At 52.3% G+C, this 20610-nt stretch overlaps 1 protein-coding gene across 3 annotated transcripts in view; it reads right to left on the minus strand.

Annotated features, from left to right (window-relative positions):
• Positions 1 to 20610, minus strand: part of ADCY1 (adenylate cyclase 1) — an 87851-nt gene that overhangs the window by 15481 nt on the left and 51760 nt on the right. For all 3 annotated transcript variants that reach the window (XM_036918873.2, XM_036918872.2, XM_057504367.1), the window contains exons 9-14: positions 19442 to 19636; positions 19200 to 19297; positions 18293 to 18377; positions 9482 to 9571; positions 8688 to 8944; positions 8313 to 8439 (exon numbers count right to left, since the gene is read on the minus strand). In XM_036918873.2, coding sequence (XP_036774768.2) covers positions 8313 to 8439; positions 8688 to 8944; positions 9482 to 9571; positions 18293 to 18377; positions 19200 to 19297; positions 19442 to 19636 — 852 coding nt within the window. The remainder of the gene's footprint in view (positions 1 to 8312; positions 8440 to 8687; positions 8945 to 9481; positions 9572 to 18292; positions 18378 to 19199; positions 19298 to 19441; positions 19637 to 20610) is intronic.

Genomic DNA, 20610 nt, shown 5'->3' on the forward strand with positions numbered 1-20610 from the left:
TTCTGTCCTAAATTCTTGTTTAGTTTGAATCCACCCACAGATGAAAAGGTTTTTGTTGAAAGTTGACTAATAAATGTCCATCTTCTTATGAATAAAGCAGAAGTTATACTGTCCTATTTTTCACAGTGCGTAAGATGAAAACACACTAAAGTATTCTTTCTGTAGGATTTTCCTGGAAACTAAGTATTGGTTGTCCTAGAGACACACATTATTCCAGTCAAGTGACAAAGACACAACCAACATCCAACTTAAAAATGTTCTCTCTTCTGCATAGGTTCCTTCAGGAGGCGTTTCACTTCTTACGTGTCAAAAATCTGACTACTGCCTTAAAGGGACAAAATAAGGGAGCTGACATCTCAGAGACTGTGTACCTGGTGCACCTGTGGGCTACGTGGCATATCAGAAGAGCTCCCAGGAGTGCTGTCCTTTGGTAAACAGAGCAGAACCCAAGATAACTCTCTTACCACTGATGGTGAAGGACCGGGGGCTCTGATGGTGACCCCCAAGTGCGGCCGAGTTTCAGTGTAACCAAGCAAACCGGCAGAGGTCACTCAGTGCCTGGAATCAAAGATGTGCTCACTCAAAACGAACAACCACATGATGTCGGCACTGGCCTCATGCTGCCTGGGAAGTGACACCCCTGCCTCCGTCCTGGAAGTGGCATCTTCCAATTTTAGGGAAGTGTGTTTCTTAAATTTCAGAATGCTCCCTGATGTGGTGTTAGGGTTCTCCAGAGCAAAGATGGCAGGACAGTACAGACACGCAGGAAGACCATTACTAAGAGGAATCACCTCTTGTGGTTGTGGAGGCTGAGAAGTCCCCTGCCTCTTCTCTGATATCTGGGAGTTCAGATATCTGGGGTGTAACACAGCTCAAGCCCAAAGGTCTGAGAATCAGGGCAGCCAAGGGCAGAACATAGATGTCCCAGCTCACCAGCCAGGCAGGTGGGTGGGGGCTGGACCCCTCCTATTCAGGCCCTCAACAATCATGAGGTCCTCCACGCTAGGGAGGCCATCTGCTTCACTCAGCCCACTGACTCAAATGCTGTCTCATTCACAGACACATCTGGAATCACGTTTGGGCAAGCATGTGGGCACCCAGGGCCAGTCAGCTGCCACATAAGCTATCACAGATGTCTCCTTCCAAAACCCCAGAGAACTGACTTGCATGCCTTCTAGGATGCCTGCACCCCTCTCTGGGGGCACCCTGGCTCTGAGAACCACCTCCTTCTGGGCAATCACTGAGAGCACCTGAGACAGGGACAGCAGCCCCCAGGTGGGCAGAACTCAGTCTCTAACTTGGGACTGAATCACCCCACATTGTGTTCCTTTGATAATTCACTGTCACCTGGGCATCGAGCACTCTGCACGACAGCATCAGCCGAGCATGAAGATTGGCACGCGGGCACTCTCCACACAGAGCTTCCTGTCCAGAAACAGCTCATGGGCAGGGTCTGTGCTGACCCACCTTTGAGAGGCAGTGGAGCCTGGGGCGGGAGCACAGCCCCAGATGGGCGGGGAGGACACAGGCACACACTCCCACTGTGGGGTGACCAGACATGGAGGGGAGGGTCTCTCTGGAGGCTGGGGTCTGGCCCGAGTGGCATTTGGCAAACAGGAGCTGCCATGTTGCTACACCACTGGCCTGGCAAAGGTGGCTGCATCATGCCACACAGCCACTAACTGCTCAAACTCACGCGTCAGTGTGATTGTAAATGCAATAAAAGCTGTTGCAAAAATCAGGAATTTTCACTACACACAGACACAGCAAAATGGAAAGCATGCATGCCCCTCAATAGAGAAATCCAGTGACACTGGGGCCAGAGGGGTCTGCAGTCACAGATGCCTTGAAGGAAGAGGCCCCGTTTTCCTGGGTCTAGCAATGTTTTGGTCTCTTTTTGAACAAGGAAGGAAGTGAGGTGGCAATTGCTATACTTGGGAGGAAGACACAGGTGCCTCACTGGTAGGATGGAAGCTCTTTAGCCTGCAAGTGAGCCAAGGGCTTACAAGTGAACGGTGTGCTCAGGGTCGGGAGGACATCCTCCTCCTTGGGTACCACTCGGTGGTGTGGTGCTCCTCATGCTGCACAGGGTCTGTGCTGCAGGCAGATGGCAGCTCCCAGACCACTGGTGCTTTTCTACACAGAAGATATTCTGAGCCCTCCTACCCTAGGTCCATCCGAAAAGCCCCACTCATGGGTTCATGGGAAATCCTGGCAGCTGTGGAATGAGGTAGACTTGCGGCTGTTTTCCCAGCACCCAGCATGGATTCGGCACCCATCCTATGCCACTCCCCTCCTGACCTCCCCTGATCTGACAAGAGCAGGTTTCCGAGGGATGGTGTGTGTGACATCAGTAAGACTCAGTATGTGTGAGTTCTCCAGCCAGTTCCAATCTCTGGCACTTACTCCAGCCCTCGCCCTGCCTGTTATATGGAAAAAGTACCCACCAACCAGGTTGAAGAGTTAAACGACCCTGTGAAGATCTGTTTCTGGACAAGAAGGTGTCATAGAAATTGCATCTAGAAGCAATGGAAAAACCAGACAAGACACAGAAAACATCAACTTTACAATCACTGGACACAGGGCAGTAAAAGACCATGTCCGTGAGAGATGCAGGTGAGAGAGGGCCCAGCACAAGAGGGGCTGGGGGTACCAGCAGTATCCTGGGGTGCAAACAAAGTTGAGGGAGAAGCTGAGGCAGCCACAGCTCACAGGTGCAGGAGATGAGAGGCCCCTGGAGCCTGGAGAGGTACCAGATATTAAATATTGATCAGCACAGGCCAGGGAGATGGGGAAACCCACAGCCCACTCAAAGATGAGAACAGCTCCTCTTCAAGAATACAGCAAGAATAGAAAACCTTATGATCCACAGGGCATCAATAGTGGGCAAAATTAGTCCTGGAATAAATGTTCCTCTGGTTCTTCCTAACACAGGTTAAAGGCAAGATGCTGAAGGCTCAAAGTGCTGCCAAGTAACTTATCTGGGTCACAAAAAAAGGATACAAATATTTGCCATTCTGAAAGGAAGAAAGATCATCAACCTAGAATCCTATGCCCAGCAAAAATCTCTCTCAACCATGAAGGCAAAATAAAGACTTTTTCAGACATGCAAGAATGGAAAGAATTAATCACCCACAGACACAGAAAATCACCAGAATACATGAGCAAAAACTGGCAGACCTGCCCAAAGTTTGGTGCAGTGATGGCTGCAGACTCCAACATCATTCCCTCAAAAACTGACAGTGTCTGGCAGGAAGTCAGTACCGGTGGCCTGAAGAGCACTGTCTGTCAGCCCACTGGACTTCACTGACACTCACAAACACCCTCCCACACCACAGGATGTATGTTCTTTTCAAGGGCGCACAGAACAGATGGTACTGCAATTCTCAAGAAATTTAAAAGGATTCAAGTCATATGAGGCATCTCCTCTGCCCCGGGTACAGCTAATCAGAAGTCAACAACAGAAAGATCTCGGGGGATTCCTCAACAAAAGAATGTAATTCTTCATGTCTTTGAGTCTAAAGGAGGAATCAAAGAGAAAATTAGAAAGTTCTTCAAACGAAATGAAAATGAAACCGTGAATAATCAAAATGTGTAGGACTCAGCTAAAACAGCACTTAGGAGACACTTAAAAGCTATGCTAGGGGAGAGGAAAGGTCTCTCTCAAATTACCTTAACAAGCTAGAAAATAAGAGTAAACTAAACCCAAAGTAATCAGAAGAAAATACATAATCAAAATCAGAGTGAATTCCATGAAACAGAAACTCAAAAGTCATAGAGAAAAATCAGCAAAACCAAAAGCTATTTCTTGAGATCAGCACAATGGCTAACCCTCCAGTCAGACTGATCAGACTGCAGATTCCCACACCAGGAAGGGAAGAGGGGGAGGCACCATGACAAATTCTATAAATATTAATGGGTTAGCAAAGGAAGGTTTGAATAATTGTGTGTCAGTAAAATCAATAATTCTCAGAGGAAAACAAAAACTTCCAAAACTACCTCAAAAAAAAAAAAGAGAGAGACAACCTGAATAGCACTTTATCTATTGGAGAAATTGAGTTTTAGTTAAAACTTTCCCCTCTATAAGCAAGCACACACATATATACAGAAAAACCCAGTCCCACAGGGTTTCACATCACCAAACATTTGAGGGAGAAAAATACCAATTCTGTAAGAACTCCTCCAGAAACCTGAGAGGGGCAGGCTGCTTCCCCACTCATTTTGTGTGGGCTGCCTTCCCCCAGGAGCAATGCCTCGTCTGGGCTAGATGTTGTAAGAAAACAAAACTACAGAACAGTATCATTCTGAATAGAGGTGCAAATATTCCTACCACGTCAGCAAAATGCAGTCCCATGATATATAAAGTTGGTGCTGTGACACAACCAAGGGCAGGTGTGCCCTAGGAGGATGAGTTACTGATTTGGTTTCTGAACACCCCGCACCACATAAGCAGACCTCCTAAAGAACCACCTTGCAGAGGTGCATGCTTGCCCCCAGCCAGCCTTCCCCACCTCCCCAAGGCCAGACCCTCAACCTCCAAGACTCAGTTGGGTATCGTCCCTAAAGGCTGGTGTCACCATCCCGGGGACTGTCTCACTGCAACACTACTGTCACTGTGCTGGGACCATCTGAGACTGACACACTGGCTTCTTTCAGCAGTCTCCAGACACTGAGGACAGACACCTCGCAAGGCCTGGAAGCCAGACACCCTGGAAGCCCCACATCCAGGCCTCCTTCCCAAAAGTGCTCATCTTATTAAAATTAAAATTAAAATTGCCATCATGATTAACTACTGAGTCCAAATAGAACAGCTGCACTGGAGCAAAAGCACTCCCGTGGCTACAGATAAGGAGGTTGAGGGCATCGTCACGAGGGAAAAGCCTATCTACTTATGTAGGTTTATATGACCAGCTGGCACCAGTAAATAATTAACCCACCAAATCTTTGGCAATTTTGCAACAGTTTGATGCTCTCTGATGTCTGTGTGACCTACTTAAATATCCAAAGGGCAAAGTCTAGGAATTTCCTGTGTTGCTGGGTTTATGGGAAAGTGAGATGGCCTTTTTTGCATCCTTGGAAAAACATGTCACTGTGCTCCGTTTGGAAAACACTCCGCGTGATGCCTGGAGGTTCTCTCCTGGTCTGCCTGGCGGGTGTGGCCAGGGGTGTCATCAGCAGAGCATCCCAGGGCAGGGTCAGCCACCGTGCTAAACACCAAAGGGACGCCACGGCCAGGAAGAGCCCTTGCCAGCCCAGAGGCGAGAACATGCCTCCCGGGGTCCCAGCCGAAGAGCCAGAAGCCAGGGCCTGGCCTGCTCTGTGAATGAGAGGCAGGGCCAGTGCCTGGTTGGCAAGCTGGAAACTGGGTCTGCACATGCCCCACGGTGGGCTCCTCCTGGCTTACCCTGAGGCCACTCTTTTCAGGCTCTGGGTAGCGATTCAGAACCGAAAGGCCTTAAACCAGAGGGGCTTACTGATGGCGGGGTGGCCACATCTCAGGGACTGACCAGCCTGGTCACCCCAGTTAGCCAGCTGGAGCCAGACAGGACAAGTTCCTCGGCACAACCCTCCAAGCCATTGAGTGGCTGCTGTCCCTCACCTGGCAGGGATTCAGCAAACTTAGCCACCAGGCGTCTCTTCAGGAACCACCTGTGCGGGCCTCTCCCTGGCATCTGCCCTGCCATGGGCCTCCCAGGAGACTCTGCCAACAGGCCCCACACCACCTGCTCTGGGTGGCTCAGGCAGAGGAGAGTGCCAGCAGGAGCTTGGGTATGTGGCTGGGTCCCCCAGCATGGTCACTGCAGGCTGGCTGTGTCCCTTGGTCCAAAGGAATCCTGGCTCTAGCCCTTTCTGTCTCATGTTCTGGGGACTGCTCCCCCAGCCCTGAGCTGGCATGGGGACACTGCACTGTGATGCCCTATGCCCACCCATATTTCAGATGTCCACACATCAACAGCTCTCGGGACCTCACCCAACTGGAGCGTTCCCTCTGTCCTCTGCTCAGACTGTGACATGTGCTGGGAACACTCCCACCTCTGTCTCAGCCCCCTTGCCAATGGTCAGGGGGATTAGGGCTCCTCTGGGCCACTTCCACGGCATGTTGCTGGTGGCCCGTGACTGTGTGGGCACTCCCCCATGGGTCCTCCCAGCTGCCCCTCAGCTCCATCACCTCCTCTGCCAGCCACCTTTCCGACACTGGGGTGGGATCCTTCCATGCTTGCTTGGGGCCACGGGTCAGCCCTACCCACAGAGAAGCCTGGCCTCTGCCTTTTGGGTTCTGACCCTGACTGCCTCCCGCACACCTCTGCTGATGGTGCCCTTCCCCATGCACCTTGTTCCCTTCCATCAACACCAGCACCTCATGCTCCCCAGTTTCTTGAGCATCATGGATGCTCAGAGGAGCACAGGCTCTCCCCAGACCCCTGGCTGGGCACTTGCAATGAGCTCACAGTTCTGTGGCCAGGCTCTCGTGCACTGTGATAGTGGCAGCCCTGGTACCTCCGGGGAACCAGCTGGCATCAGGTTCCCACATGCATGTCTGCACCTGAGCCCCACGTCTGCCATGGGGATCTGGGTCGGAGTGGTCCAGACAGCCCACCCTGCCCACAGAGAGGGGACCAAGGGCTCAGATCTCAGCAGCCCCTGCCCACCCACCCAGAATCCACAGCCCAGGTGTGGAGTGAAGACCGGCCAGGCCTGGCTTGGGGCTCCCCCGGCTTGCATGGCAGGTTGGAAGATGACAACAGAGGCAAATCCACAGGACAGAAGGTGGACCAGCAGCTGCTTAGGGTCAAGGGTGGGAGAACTGGGGTGGCTACTAATGGGCACAGGGCTCTTCAGGCCATGTAAATGCTCTTGAGTGATGGTAAAAGTCACATAACTCTGAACAGTGAGAACTGCTAGACTGCAGGGCTTCCCCCAGTGAGTCACAGCTCAGGAGGTTTACGTAAAAAAAAATAAGCAAACGGTGCTTCTCTGCCGGCACATCCATGTGTGTGCATGCCTAGCATACAGACACACACACCCCACTCACTGAACGATTCTCATGGCTCCAAGGTACACGCTGCCCGGGTGTGCTGACAGGAGCCCGCCCAGCTGGCATCTCTTTTCTGAGTTCATTCAATTAAAGGAAACAACAGTTGCACCTGAGTGGCCTTTGCCTTTTGCCTCTTGCTGTGCAGATGGAGCACCTGGAGGGAGCCAGGGCCGGCCTACTGTGTGCCAGGCCTGCAGTGACTGGGTCAGAAGGGACTGCAATTTATCCTGTGATGGAAAATCTCATGTGTCAGCCCAACTGTCCACAGGGCACCTGGATGGCTGGCCAGTGTGGTTTCTGGGTGTGCCTCTGCGCAGTCCTGACCCCAGGACTGGGTTGCCAGCTGCAAGCAAGTGCTCCTGGCATGGGGATGCGTCCACCTGCCTCAAACACTGTTCTGACCCCAGGAATCCCTGCTCAGCCACCCAATGGCTGCCTGGCCCTGAGCAATGCACCTCCATGTACTGTCCCAGCTGTAGCCCTGCTCCTGGGCAGGGCTCTGTGAGCATCAAATAGATATAAATGCCTCCAACAGCAAAGAGCTGCTTCCTGATGTATGAGAACAAGACACCTCTCAGCTGATAGTCATTGGCCACCATCTACTGCCAGCCTCCACCCACCTGCAGATGAGGAAACCAAGGAGAAGCCACTTGCCCAGGGTCAAAAAGTTTGCAAGCTGTGCAGATGGAGTTTGAACCTGGCATCCTTTGAATCCATCAGAAAGTCAAAGGCCTTGTGGCCCAAAGGCTGGGGACATGGAGCAGAGACACCAACACTGAGGCCTGAGCTGGGCCCAAAGAGGGACCCCCACCGTGTGGCCATATGGCAGGTGCACTGCACAAACCTCTAGGGGCCCCACCTTTCCCTGAGGCCAGGGCTGAGACCAGCACCATGTTCCATGCCCATCAGTCCTCTGTCAGAACTCCCCAGCATACAAGTTAAAAACACCTGCCCTACCTGCAGGCCGACAGGTGGGCTGTGTGAGATTTGGCATTTTCCGTGGCCCTGAAGAGACCCTCTGTCACACCCACCCAGTGAAGGCTAAGTCCCTCTGCACCAATGCCCCTCTGCTGGGATGCCCTTGTCAATGGGCAAAATCACCAACTGACCCTCAGACGGCTTGTCAGACTCCCCAGACCCCAGGCACTGCCTTCCCATAGGCCCCTTCATCCTCTTCTCTGGCACAGGCCTCTTCTACCTGCGCAGTGCCACCCGGACACCCACTCCTAGGGGCTTCGTTGCCACACACCCCCCAGGCAGAGAGGGCCCATCTCACCTGTGCCGCCCAGAGGTAGTCCAGCCGCAGCTTGACATCCACCTGCCGGGCGTGCAGGGCCAGCGTGCATGAGAACAGCAGGATGGCCATGATCGGCTCAAAGCTGCGCCTGGACACGGCACCACCCCTGGGATGATGAAGGAGAAACCCCATCAGTGCCAAGAACATGACACCTGCCCAGAGTGCCTCCTGGACAGCTGGCCCAGGCCACGGCCACATCTGACCAGGAAACCTGAGGCTGGGCAGGAATTCAGGCCCAAATGCGGAAATGGAGAAGCCACCAGAGTGACAAGCTTCTTAATGACACACCAGCACACAGGGCTCCAGGCATGGGCCTCCCGCCTCCACCGTTCCATTGGGGGAATGTGTACCTACCCCACAGCCTGGGTGTACCCACTGAGCTCCAAGACCAGGATGTAGGATGTGGTGAGCACGCACAGCAGGATCATCTTTGGCAAGGAGGAGACCCGCAAGAATATGGCTAGCGGGAGGGTGCCCACGAGTCCACAGAGCAGGGCATGAGGCGCAGACTCGCAGGCCATGGTGGGTAGCGCCGGACTCCAGCCCCTGGATGTCAGGACCACCAGGGACCCATTGGGACTGGAGCTCCAGGCCCAGGGCAGGCAGCCCACCTGGAGCGGGTAGAAGGTCCCGTTAAGAAAATGTAGCTGGCCCTGTTCCCCAGCCCCCTGCAGCCTCCCCTCGGACCCACCCACCAAGAGCATAGTGGGCCTCCACCCTCAACCTACGCACACCCTTCAAGGATCCTCCATGGAGAGCCCGGAGCAGGAGCCCAGGATGGGGGCAGGGGCCACAAGCCCCACCATCTTGCTCAAGGCACCTACCCCAGGCTGTTGCTCCCTCCACACCACCCTGTTCCTCCCCTTCCACTCTGCTGCTCCTAACTACCTCCTTCCTAGTCTCCTAGTCCTCCCTCCCATCTTCCACTGATGCTGCCTCTCGTCTACAGCCTGTTCCTCCCTCCCACCTCCATCCTGTTTCTTGTGTCCCCTGTACACTGTGAAGAGGCCGAGTCTCCCTTTACCAGGAGGGGATAGCAGGTCCTCCGCTGGGTGCACGGCCCCTCCCAGGCCGTCTCTGAGCTCCTGTTCCCCCCCACCTCACTGCTTTTGCCATGCATAACCCTTCTGCCAGGCAGAGATGCTCACCACATATCCTTGGGCCACAGAGTAGATTAAGACCACAATGAAAATACACAAGACGGTGCGGATCTGAATGGTCAGGCACCCTGGAAAACACTGAACAATGATACAGCATTTTGAAAATAGCCACTTGTTATGAAGTGATTCATGTCCACAGTAAATAATCCAGGTGCAGAAAGTGCACAGCAACCGGAATACGCTAGATTCTTGGCCACTATTCATTCTGCACACAGATTTCCTGGCTGTTTTCTTATATTTAAACTCCCGGGTGAAAAAGTTGGCAAAATAAAAGAAAAAAACCTGATGCCTTTTATGAAAAAGAGCACACCTCCCACCATCCCCCCACCACATTGTGACTGTGGCACCGAAATTAACTGAAAGGATTAACTGGACATTTTTATAATATCAAAACCTCCTATCTCAGAAATGGTAAGAACTTCCATTTACTTGTGTCTTCTTTTATATAAATATTAAATAACATTTAAATAAATGTTATCATTTTCTAAACACAGGTTTTTTATGATTTTTTAAGTTGCTAGAAATTTTATCTTAAGTCTATTTATTTTGAATACAATTTGCGATATTCAGCAAGCGATTTAGTGAATAAAAGTGAGTTCTTTTTAGATGCACACTCCTGAAATTTGCAAGGAAAGCTAAATTTGAGGTTGCGGGAACCTTCCAGACAACATGGAGACTGCGCTGGGCCACCCACATGGCTGTGCCTCTTGCCCTCCCACCTGTCAGTCACGATGGCCACTGCCCTGCCCTGCAGGGGACACCAGCAGCCAGCCTCACTCAGTCCACGCACCAGGACACAGAGGGTGTCTAGCTCAGGTAGCGGGGGTTGCGGATTTGCTTGATGCTCCTGACCCCATATTGCTGCATTGCTCCAGAACACTGGGCACCCAGGGTCCTCTTAGAGAGAAGAGAAGAGCTCTCCTGTGGTGCAACAGGCCCTACTGTTTCATCGTTTTATGCCACTTTTCTCCCTACCTTGTCTCTTTATAGCCCCTGGATGAGACCATGGATATGGCAATGGGATTCTCACCCCCAGTCACATGAGGACACAAGGCTCCCTAACTCAGCAAACACGGGGTTAGTGCTCCTGGCCAGGTGGCCTTCAGGAGCCCCAGGCACTGCCAGGAATGGGACCCAGCCCCTGGTGCTGCAGCAGAGGTGAGAACGGGACAAAAGGCCCTCCAGCAGGTGGTGACCGGAGGGCCGCTGGCCAAGGCTGGGCAAGGCCAGCCCTGGGTGGGTGGAGGTTGCAGAGGGAGGCTGTCCAGAGCCAAGGCCTGGAATGCTGGCAGGGGCTGCCTGGAAGGGCCAGCAGCAGAGTGAAGCTCAGAGGCACAGAATCACATGCAGCCTACCAGGTTAGACCCACCATTCTCATTTTTGTTGCAAACAGGCAAACAGCAGTGGGTTCCTTAGGCAAATTTGCATCCAGGGACACAACCCACACTCGTGAATTCTCTCAGTCCATCTCCTCTCTGGACACCAAACACGGTGAGACAGGGACCGTGGGTGTAGTCAGAGTAGGGTGAGGGCCTCTAGAAGAAGACCCCTACCAAAACTCCATATTAAACAATTAAGCAAAGAGAGAGTCACATTAATTCTCTAAAATAAAATATCAAACTAGGCAAATAAGCATTCTTCAATGAAGATTAGGTAAAACTAAAAAGCCAGGAATAACCTGGCCTGGAATGTTTGAACATCCCCCAGATAAGAAAATGCCTCAGCATAGCCCATGTCTTGTTTGTATCAATTAAATAAAGCTATTGTAAAATTTACTTTAGCCTGCTAAAAGCCCAGTTTATCTTCAACTTTACCCAGATGCTGCTTTTCCTCCTCTAGCCCTAATCAAGTCAGTAACTCAGCTCACCTTGAAAGCAAGACAAGCAGCCTTGACTGATACACTCCCAAACCAAAAAACTGTTACTCTGAGAAAGGATCAAAGCAGTAAATTTCTTATGTTAACTCTGCAAAATAGTCTGGAAACCTGATAAGAAACTTAGTGTCTCCTTAAAAATAAACGTTTAGAGACCATTTGGTGGGTCTGCATCCCTAGCTGTTTGTCTCTCAACCGCCTATAAATCCCCTAGACAGCGCACCACCCCGGGCTCTCTTGTCCCCTCCTGGCGTGAGCCAGGAGCTCTGTCTGTCCTCTCACTTGATCTTTCAATAAAAGTCTCCCTGGCTCTCCTACCTTGACTGTTTGCTAAGTTCATTCTTCAACTCCGCAAACAAGAACCTCAGCATCAACGGCAAGCTGCAACTGCTCACACGGTACTCTCTGTAGGTGGCCCCTATGAGTCACAGATTCATTTGTTCAGTACCATCATCACAGCCCCTGGAGGTGAGAGTGCCGGTGGGAGCTCACAGCTGGGGCGCAGTGTTTGCGGTTTCTTGGGCATCCCCTCATTTCATGTGACACCTGCCCCCGGAGGCAGCCGGGAAGTGTGCTGCAGTCTCTCCCAGCAGAGAGGGCACATGGCTTCCCCCAGGCACCGATTCCCTCCCGTCCTGCCGACAGCACAAAGAATGTCACCCGAGTACCTGATCTCACAAAACCCTGGCTTCAGGGCCGCTGACCCCACTGGCCTCCAAGGGCCCGTCTGTGTGACCATCAGCAGGCTGCCTCACCGGGCTGGGCACGCACGGTCAGGGGTGTAGTGTGGGCCAGTGGGATGAAGGGATGCTGTGGCTCTTTGTAACTCAGGACCCCTGTCCTGAGAGCCCTGCTTTAGGGTTCCTGACCCCCTGCCAGCTGTGTGCTAGCCTCAGGGCCCCACCAGGTGAGCAGGGGTTGTGGGTCCTGGTTTGTACCTGCTCCTCTACTCAACATGCCGCCTGCCCTGGGATTTGGAGCTGCAACATCAAAGGCAAAGACCACAGCCTTCCTCAGGCTGTGCCACCCACTCCCACTGCTGCAGGGGCTCGGAGGTGGGCAGGAGCCCCCAGAGACCCCAGTGTCCTGATCCATGAACTGCAGCTCAGGCAGTGAAGAAGGGTTCGGACAAGACCCTGTCATTCTCTGAGAAAACTACTCATCTGCAGAGAAATGGCTCCGGTCCTGCAATTGGCTCCTGGAGAGACGAGCACCTGGTCATGGACCAACTGAGCTGCCACCATGGGCTGGGTGTCCCCTGGCCCAGGAGCCACAGAGGTAGATGCAGCAGCTACAAGATCAGGCCAAGCAGGCCTTGGAGGCACAGGAAGTTACATGAGGAGGCCCAGAGGCCATGGTCCAACACTCCATGCTGCCCCTCTCTCCCAGTCACACCTGAGGCCTCGGGAGGCTGCCCTAGCATCCATTGATCTGAGGAAGGGGAGGCACAGGCAGGTTTACAGAAGGTATGCACTATGTGGAGGCCCACCCATAGTGGACAGTGGCTCTGCTTGGCCCCTCCCAGGCCCCCTGAAGGACAGCATGAGAGAAACCCTCCCAGGGGCAGGATTCTTGGCACTGCACTGGGCCACTCACTGTCCTGGGGGGACATGAGCCCAACAAGAGATTGCAGACCAACTTGAGGGCTTCAACAGTGGCTTGCTGGACAGTCAGAAGCCTGGAAGCAGCATGACAGGACACTAATGACAAGGAGGTCTGGGGCACAGCTACATGGAAGACCTCCAAGTGATGGAAAACATGGTGATACCTGTGTCCTGTGGGAATGCCCAGAGGAGACTGATAACCAGTGGACAGGGCAGCCTTTTCTGGGAGCTCAGTCAGCCTGTTTCCCCAGCCACCTCGTCACTGCCTAAAGGGCTCGTGAACAAAGTGGTCACGGTGGCAGAGATGGAGGTGATCATAGGCTCAGCGACTTGAACTCCACTCACCATGGCCAACCTGGCTACAGGCACCCACTCAGAGGCCCAGAGGCCATGGCCCCTCAGAGACCAGCACTGAACCCCTGGCATGGCACCCTTCCCAAATGGGAGACTCAGGGGACATCTGGGAGATGTCGTCCATCCTGGCCAGAGTCATGGCACAGCCCCACGCAGGCAGCCAAGCCCTGCCTCTCTCACTCTTGTGGTCAGTGGCCAGTTGGCCACATTGAAACACGCCCATCACAGGAAGGGCAGCACCCATGGGGAGAAGTACTGCGCACATGGATTTGCCGTCCCCACCCAGAGGCACCTGAAAGCCCCTCACCGCAGACACGCAGAGCACCTGTCCTCCCCAATTCGGCAAGTGAACGTGGCAGTGGGTGTATGCTGATGTAATTCACTGGCTGTATCCCAGCCCGGCCATCCTGAACCAGATGGTGTCACAGAACACAGAAAGGGCTTGTGAAGACAGTCATGGTGCCAAATGAATGGCAGTGTCTGGCGGGGCTGGGGTAGTGTCCTCCAAGATTCAATGATGTGCTAAACCAGCATGCAACACAGGCGGTCCTGGCTTTGCATGGTCCTGCAAATGACTGTGCAAACTGAAATCCAGGATCCTTAAAACCTTTTGTCAAAACATAAAAACCTCTCTAACTGTTGGTTATAAATGTATAGAAAAATAAAAAGCAATGAAACTAGTGTGTACCTGGCATACTTGTGATGGGCGTTAAAGAGTCCCTAGGACTTCTCCTAGTTCCTGGGCCAATGACCATGATGAGGCACTGCCTCTGCCATCACACGGTGTCCCAAGTCAAAGAGGTTTGCAGATGTGACTTGTTTCCTGATCACCTGACTGTGCGTTACTCAAGAGAGGATGATGGAAGATACAGTTCATCCACTCCAGACCTGTAAAGGCTGCAGGGCAAGACCTGGAAGGACTCCACATGCTGTGGCTGGTGTGGAGCTGGAGCAGACCACGTACAAGATGGGAGAGCAGCCACTGGGCACTGGGACTAACAGTCCTACAACTGCCCAGAACTGGATTCTGCCCACAGCAGCCTGAAGGAACCTGAAAGTGGGCTTCTCCCCAGAACCCCCGACAAAGCCCACAGCACCTTCACTTTAGCCCCATGGTGCCCGGAGCCAGAAGCCAGCTGGTGGAGCCTGACCTCTGACTTCCAGAGCTGCAATCACTTGTCAGGCAAGGACAGAAAGAGAAGACAGAGGGTGGAAGTGTAGTGCTGCCATAACAAACCCAAGGTGGGGGTGGCTTGGGCCCAGCAGTGGGGCAGGCTGGAGACAGTGTGCCCAAATGGCCATGGCCGCTGCATCACACCCATCCCCTCCTCTCCCGCCCTGCAGAGTTCCAACCGTCAGAGACGGAAGTCAGCCCCACAACAGTGGAAAGCCAGTCCCTGCAAGGATCTTGTCCACATGGGAGGGAGGCCACAGAGAAGGAAGCATCCAGGTCCTTTTGTGTGAGATGCCAGAGAGGCATCCTCCCACCCTGGACATGCTGGGTGGACATGCGGGGACCTGCTGACGTCTCTGGGCCACCCCACAGAAGGCCGGCCTGGGGCTGAGGATGCCCACACAGTTGGGAGGACCAGGGAGAGGCAGACCAGTGGAGAATGCCATCACTGGGTACAACCAACCGTGGGCCCTTCCTGCCTCTGGGGTTCCAAGAAATGTGGACCAACAAATTCCTTTCCCTTAGGACCTTTTGAGCCAGCTATTCTTTTACTCACAAAATACGAGGTCGCCAACGGTACCCCGGTGCAGGGGCCCTGCCTGCCAGCCCCTGGGTGTTACGATCCTCTTCACTTGGCGATAAATATCTAACCCTACAAATATATTTGAGCAAATCCACAGGAGTTCAAATGTCTTGCTGAAGGTGGAGTAATGGTGATCATGAGGCCCAGCATGGGGCTGGAGCTCGCTACTGACTTCCTAGAGGAGGAGGGATGCACGACTTACAGGCAGTGGTCCTGTTTTTAAGACTGTGGCCTACTTTTTTGCAGTTAATTTGCGTAATGCTTATCAGTTCTTTATCAAGGAGATATATATATATATATACACACACACACATACACACACACATATATAATATGTAATAATATGTATTACATATATATTATATACATATGTATATGTATATAACACATATATATTTTATATATATATATATATATGTAAACATATATATCTCCATAGACCAAAAAAAAAGGGTATGAAAAACAGTTTCTCATAATACAGAAAAATGATAGCTGATCTGACACAAATAGGGAGAAATTCCCCTGGAATGTGACCCACAGTCAGTCACACGTGGCCTGGCTGCAAATGGCAGGGACGCTGTTTGACAAAGTCCCAAGGCATGGCCAGGTGAGTGTCCAGGAAGCTCAAAAAACAGCTGGAGATGCAGGGCCAGGAGACACCTGTGTCCCACAGAGAAGAGAAGCTGGCAGCAGAGCACGTGGTGGCCAGGACACAGCATGGGCAAGAACTACAGTGGGCACAGTGGGCTGGCCGCCCAGGTCTGGTGTGGGTGCCGTTGGGCAGATGACCCTATGTTCACCTCTGCCTGCCACCACACTCCTGGCTGTGTGCTGGACCTGGTGAGGTTGGGGGCCACAGGAGCTGGACGAGGGGCCGGTGCTTGGAGGCTTGTCCAGCATCCAAGTGAGAAGTGTGCCCCGTGGCCCACAGACACACAAGACCGACTTCCTGGAGACCCTGCCTACAACTGATGTGGGCTGGTACTCCCATTAGTCCCTATTCCTTCCTTCTCACAAAAATGACTTCACTGCCCCAAGTGAGCCGCAGCTGGAAGTTTAATACTTACTCCTTATTATGCCAAATAATCAACTTCAGGGAGCGACAAGGCTGACACAAGGGCTGGAGCAGCGGGCAGGGGCAGCAGGAGCCTGGGTTTGTCCCCGGGTGGCTGTCCTCTGAGCTGCTGAGGCTCCAGCCCCAAGGTTTTCTAACTCTTCAGTCACTGTTGTTCAAAGCCGTCTAGTTTAAACCCGAGTCTAAAAGCTCCTGCAAACCTCTCTGACTCTACCACCTCCTGCAGGTGACTCTGGGGTCTTGGGGCCCCTCTTCTGTCCCCAGGCCAGGCCCTGCTTGGGCAGCAGCAGAGAAGAAGCCCAAGGTGGGACCTGCACACCTTCTTCCCTCTGCCTTCACTCAGAGGACCACAGTGTGTGATGGGGACAGCGGGTTCTAACTCCAGGGAGGCAGGTGGAAAATGAGGCTGAAATGCTCCATTAGCACCAGACCTGAGTGGGAAGAACAAGGGGCTTGTCTGAGGCCCACTGGCACCATCAGGCCACACACACTCACATCCCCAGGAATCAGCAAGCCCTGTGGAGCATGGAGCCCCAGAGAGTGAGGTGCACCCAAACCTGCAGATTTCCAGGGACAGTCCAGCACCTACACCCCTGGCACCCCTCACTGTGCCTCCTCTGGCCCACCTGGGTCAGCCAGCCACCATGCACCTGTCCAGGGCCTCACCCCAGAAATGCCCTGGGTTTGGGTACGGCCTCTGCAGAGTCCCCGTGTCCAGCTGACCCTGCTCTGCCCCCTTCAGCCCCACATTGCCCACCTCCTGGCCTCTAGGATCCTGGGATTTGCCCCGCCCCCACCCTCTGCTTATCCAGCTTCTCTGGTTCTCAGACACTTCAGTGGAGCCTCTGTGTGCCACCTCCAAGTACTGCATGCCACCAGCCCCAACCCTCATCCCCACGTCACAGAGGGGACAGAGCAGCCAGCAGGTCCCAGCAATGGGGGAGCCAGTTAAGATGGTGAAGGTTCTGGGTGGCCACAGAGCTGCCACAGCTGCCCAATGCCTTGGCAGTGGTGCCTTCTGCCCATCAGGACAGTGCCCTGCACAGGTGACATCAGGGATGCCTCGAGGACCCAACCCACCCACGTGTGCAGCTGAGCCCACTCACGTCTGCCTTCCTCCTGGGGCTTGTGCGCTGACCCTGCCATCCACTCCCTAGTCTCCTGTACACACCCCAGGTGGACACTCAGTGAGAGCAGGGCTGCCAATGACATGACAGCCACAGGTTAGACTCAGAACTGCTGTGTGTGGCCCATGAACCGAGGCCACGTCCTACCAGGACCCAGGTGCTCCTCCCACTCTGCATCCGGAGGCCTCTGCCAGGAGAAGGGTGTCCCCTGGCACTAAGTCCCAGCACTGCGGGTGGGAGTGGAAGGCTTCAGAAATTAGTGTCCTCTTGTCACACTTTCCATTGAAATTATGTGAATAAAGCAACCTTTTTTGAAACGGGAAATCTCAGCTTGCCAAACCGAATGTGACTCTGGCACATCGGAGGCTGGAAATATGGTTTGAATAAATAACATTTTTTTTTAATTTAAAAAAATCAAGAAGCAACCCATGAATAGCGAAGTTAATAAAACCAGATTTAACTTTTCAAGATTCAGAAACAGCAGTGGAAGAGCTGGTGCTCATTTTTTTTGTCCCCTATTAATCACCTAACCCTGTGTCCATGGGGCACTCTCCCAATACTCTGAACAGCACCCTGCACACGATGGGCTTAATGAACTCCTGCTATATAGGAACTTTTTCTACCTGCCAGGAGGGCAAGGGCATGAACTTCCTCCACTGCCCACCTGTCCTGCCTAGAGGGCAGTCAGAGGCCACACATGCATGCACCTGTCCAGGTGATGTGCAGGTATAGGACATACCATGTATGCACCTGTCCAGGTGATGTGCAGGTACAGGACACACCACACATGTACCTGAAGCAGGTGATGTGCAGGTGCAGGACATACCACGAATGTACCTATCCAAGTGATGTGCAAGTACAGGATGCACCACACATGTACCTGTCCAGGTGATAGGCAGGTGCAGGACACACTACAAATGTACCTGTCCAGGAATGTGCAGATACAAGACATACCACACACGTACCTGGAGCAGGTGATGTGCCAGCACAGGACACACCACATACATACCTGGATCCGGGTGATGTGCAGATACAGGACACAGGACACCAGGAAGCAGATGCAGAACACCAGCAGGAGCAGGACAGCCACACTCCTAGGACAGAAGTTGTGCTGTCACTGTGGGTGGGTGAAGTGTGCCTGAAAGATACCTAGGAATCACCCAGTTCTACCCCACCAGGTCCCCTACCCACTTCCAGGGCGGGGCCCTTCTCATGTCCACCCCAACATCCACCTGCCTGCTCTCTGCAGTCCTGTGAACTTTCAGGAAACCTTCTGTCCTTCAGGAAGGGCTGCAGCCTGGCTGCTGACACTGCCCTCTTCCTAGGCTCCTCTAGAAAAGCTTCCTCCCCACACCAGGCCTTTGGGTGCTCACCCTGTTCACCACGTCTGCGGAGTGGGGTAGCTTCCCTAGGTTTCTGGAGACTCAAGGGAGGCGTACTCCACTGCAGCGGCTAATTAAGAAAGTGGAATGTCTGGAGATATTCTGGGGTCTTCCCAGAATAACAAAACAAAACACAAAAAAACCTGCCAAACTCACTTTGAATTATTTTAAATTATTATAATTTTCTTCATTTCCAGAGGCCATTTTTTCTCATTCTAATGTTTCTGAGAATGACATGTGTGTAGAAACCAATGTGCATTTTCTCCTTCAAAAGTTGTCCTGCAGTCAGTGGTCATGTTGTGTGGATGGGGACACTGAAGTTACATGGTGTCTTAGAACTGGGCAAATTAAAAGTTAAAAACTGAGAGTGAGACATCCCCCACATGCCATCGCTTGCTAACCTAGTGACCTGGGTAAGTGGGTGTGAGGCTCTCATCTGCCCAGCTGCTAGGCACCAAGGAGAGATGGACCTGAGAGGGAGAGGAAATCCCAGTGACCTTTTGGTCCAACTGATGGACATGGAGCAACACTTACTGTGGGATTATCAGCAGGTAGACGAGGCCAAACGAGGCTGCCAGGATGAGGGCGAGCACGACAGCGCTGGTAAAGTACTCGTCCTGAAGCTGGTGGTACTGGGAACAAAGAGGCCTGTCAGGGGCTGCTGGCCATGTCTCAGGGTCTCCCCAGGGCACTGGGCTGCTGAGGGGCCCCGCAGCACGTGGCCACATCTACAGTGCCTCCAGGATCCTGGCTGCGCCTAACGCCCAGTCAATTACCTTTCGCTCTCGCTCAGCCTGCTTGTACTTCAGGCTGAAGAAGTTCAGGTCTGCCATCTCCAGCTCTGTCTGGCGAGCTTCTAGGAGGCGGCCGATGTACCTGTTCACGCGAGTGCCCGGGGTGGTGTAGACGACGTTTGTAGAGAAAGACAAGCGGTTTCTGAGTTTTTCTGAGGCTGTTCTCAATGCTCTCCGCTGCAAGCATCATGGAAAGAAAGGTACATTGTCAAATTCTCCACTTTGGGACAGAAGACCTTGCACACTTCTTCTGGTCTGTCTCTTTATCCATTGCAGAGTCTGGAGGCCCAACATGGGAATCTGAGATTTAATCATGTCTCCACTGCCTGCTGGCAGTGACATCCCAGGAGTTAGCTCATCATCAGTGCGGGGGTTCCATCGCACAACACCTATGTACTGGCACTGTGGAGAGTTTCAGGACCCCATTTGCATGCAGTGAAGGGATGGTGCCCAGCACAGAACAATGAAACAAAAATGGATTCTTTGAAAATATCATTAAAAGTGACAAAGTGAGCATGACAAAGGAAAAGAGAGAAAGACACTAATGAATTCAAGAATGAAATGTTATTTCACTACCAACCCTGCAGACACCAAAAGGATGATAAGGAAATACTATGAAAACAGTACACACATAAATCTGACAACCTTGATCAAAGATTGCTCCTCAAAATACACAAACTACCATAACTCACACAGCATGGAAGAATTAGAATAGTCTCATGATTACTGAAGAATTTGAATTCGTAACTGTAAATTCCTGAAAAAGTAATCTCCAGACACAGATGGTTTCACTAGAGAATTCTACCTGACAGAGAAATAATAATTAATTTCTACCAATCTCTTCCAGAAAATAGAAGAGGAGTAAACACTTCACAACTCAATTTATATAGTCAATATTATCCAGATACTAAAATCAAACCAAGACAGGACAAAAACGGAAACTACAAGTCACATCCCTCATGAATATTGACACAAAGATCCTTAACAAAATATTAGCAAATATAAGTGTACACTATGACCGTTTCTAGAGATGTAAGGCTATCTAAATACTTGAACACCAGTTCAATTCACCACATTAATACCATACTAACCATCATATGGACAATCCCATGGTTTTATCAGTTGATACAGAAAAAGCATTTGACAAAAGT

The sequence above is a fragment of the Manis pentadactyla genome, chromosome 7 (genome assembly GCF_030020395.1).
Source record: "Manis pentadactyla isolate mManPen7 chromosome 7, mManPen7.hap1, whole genome shotgun sequence".
In the NCBI taxonomy this organism is placed as follows: Eukaryota; Metazoa; Chordata; class Mammalia; order Pholidota; family Manidae; genus Manis; species Manis pentadactyla.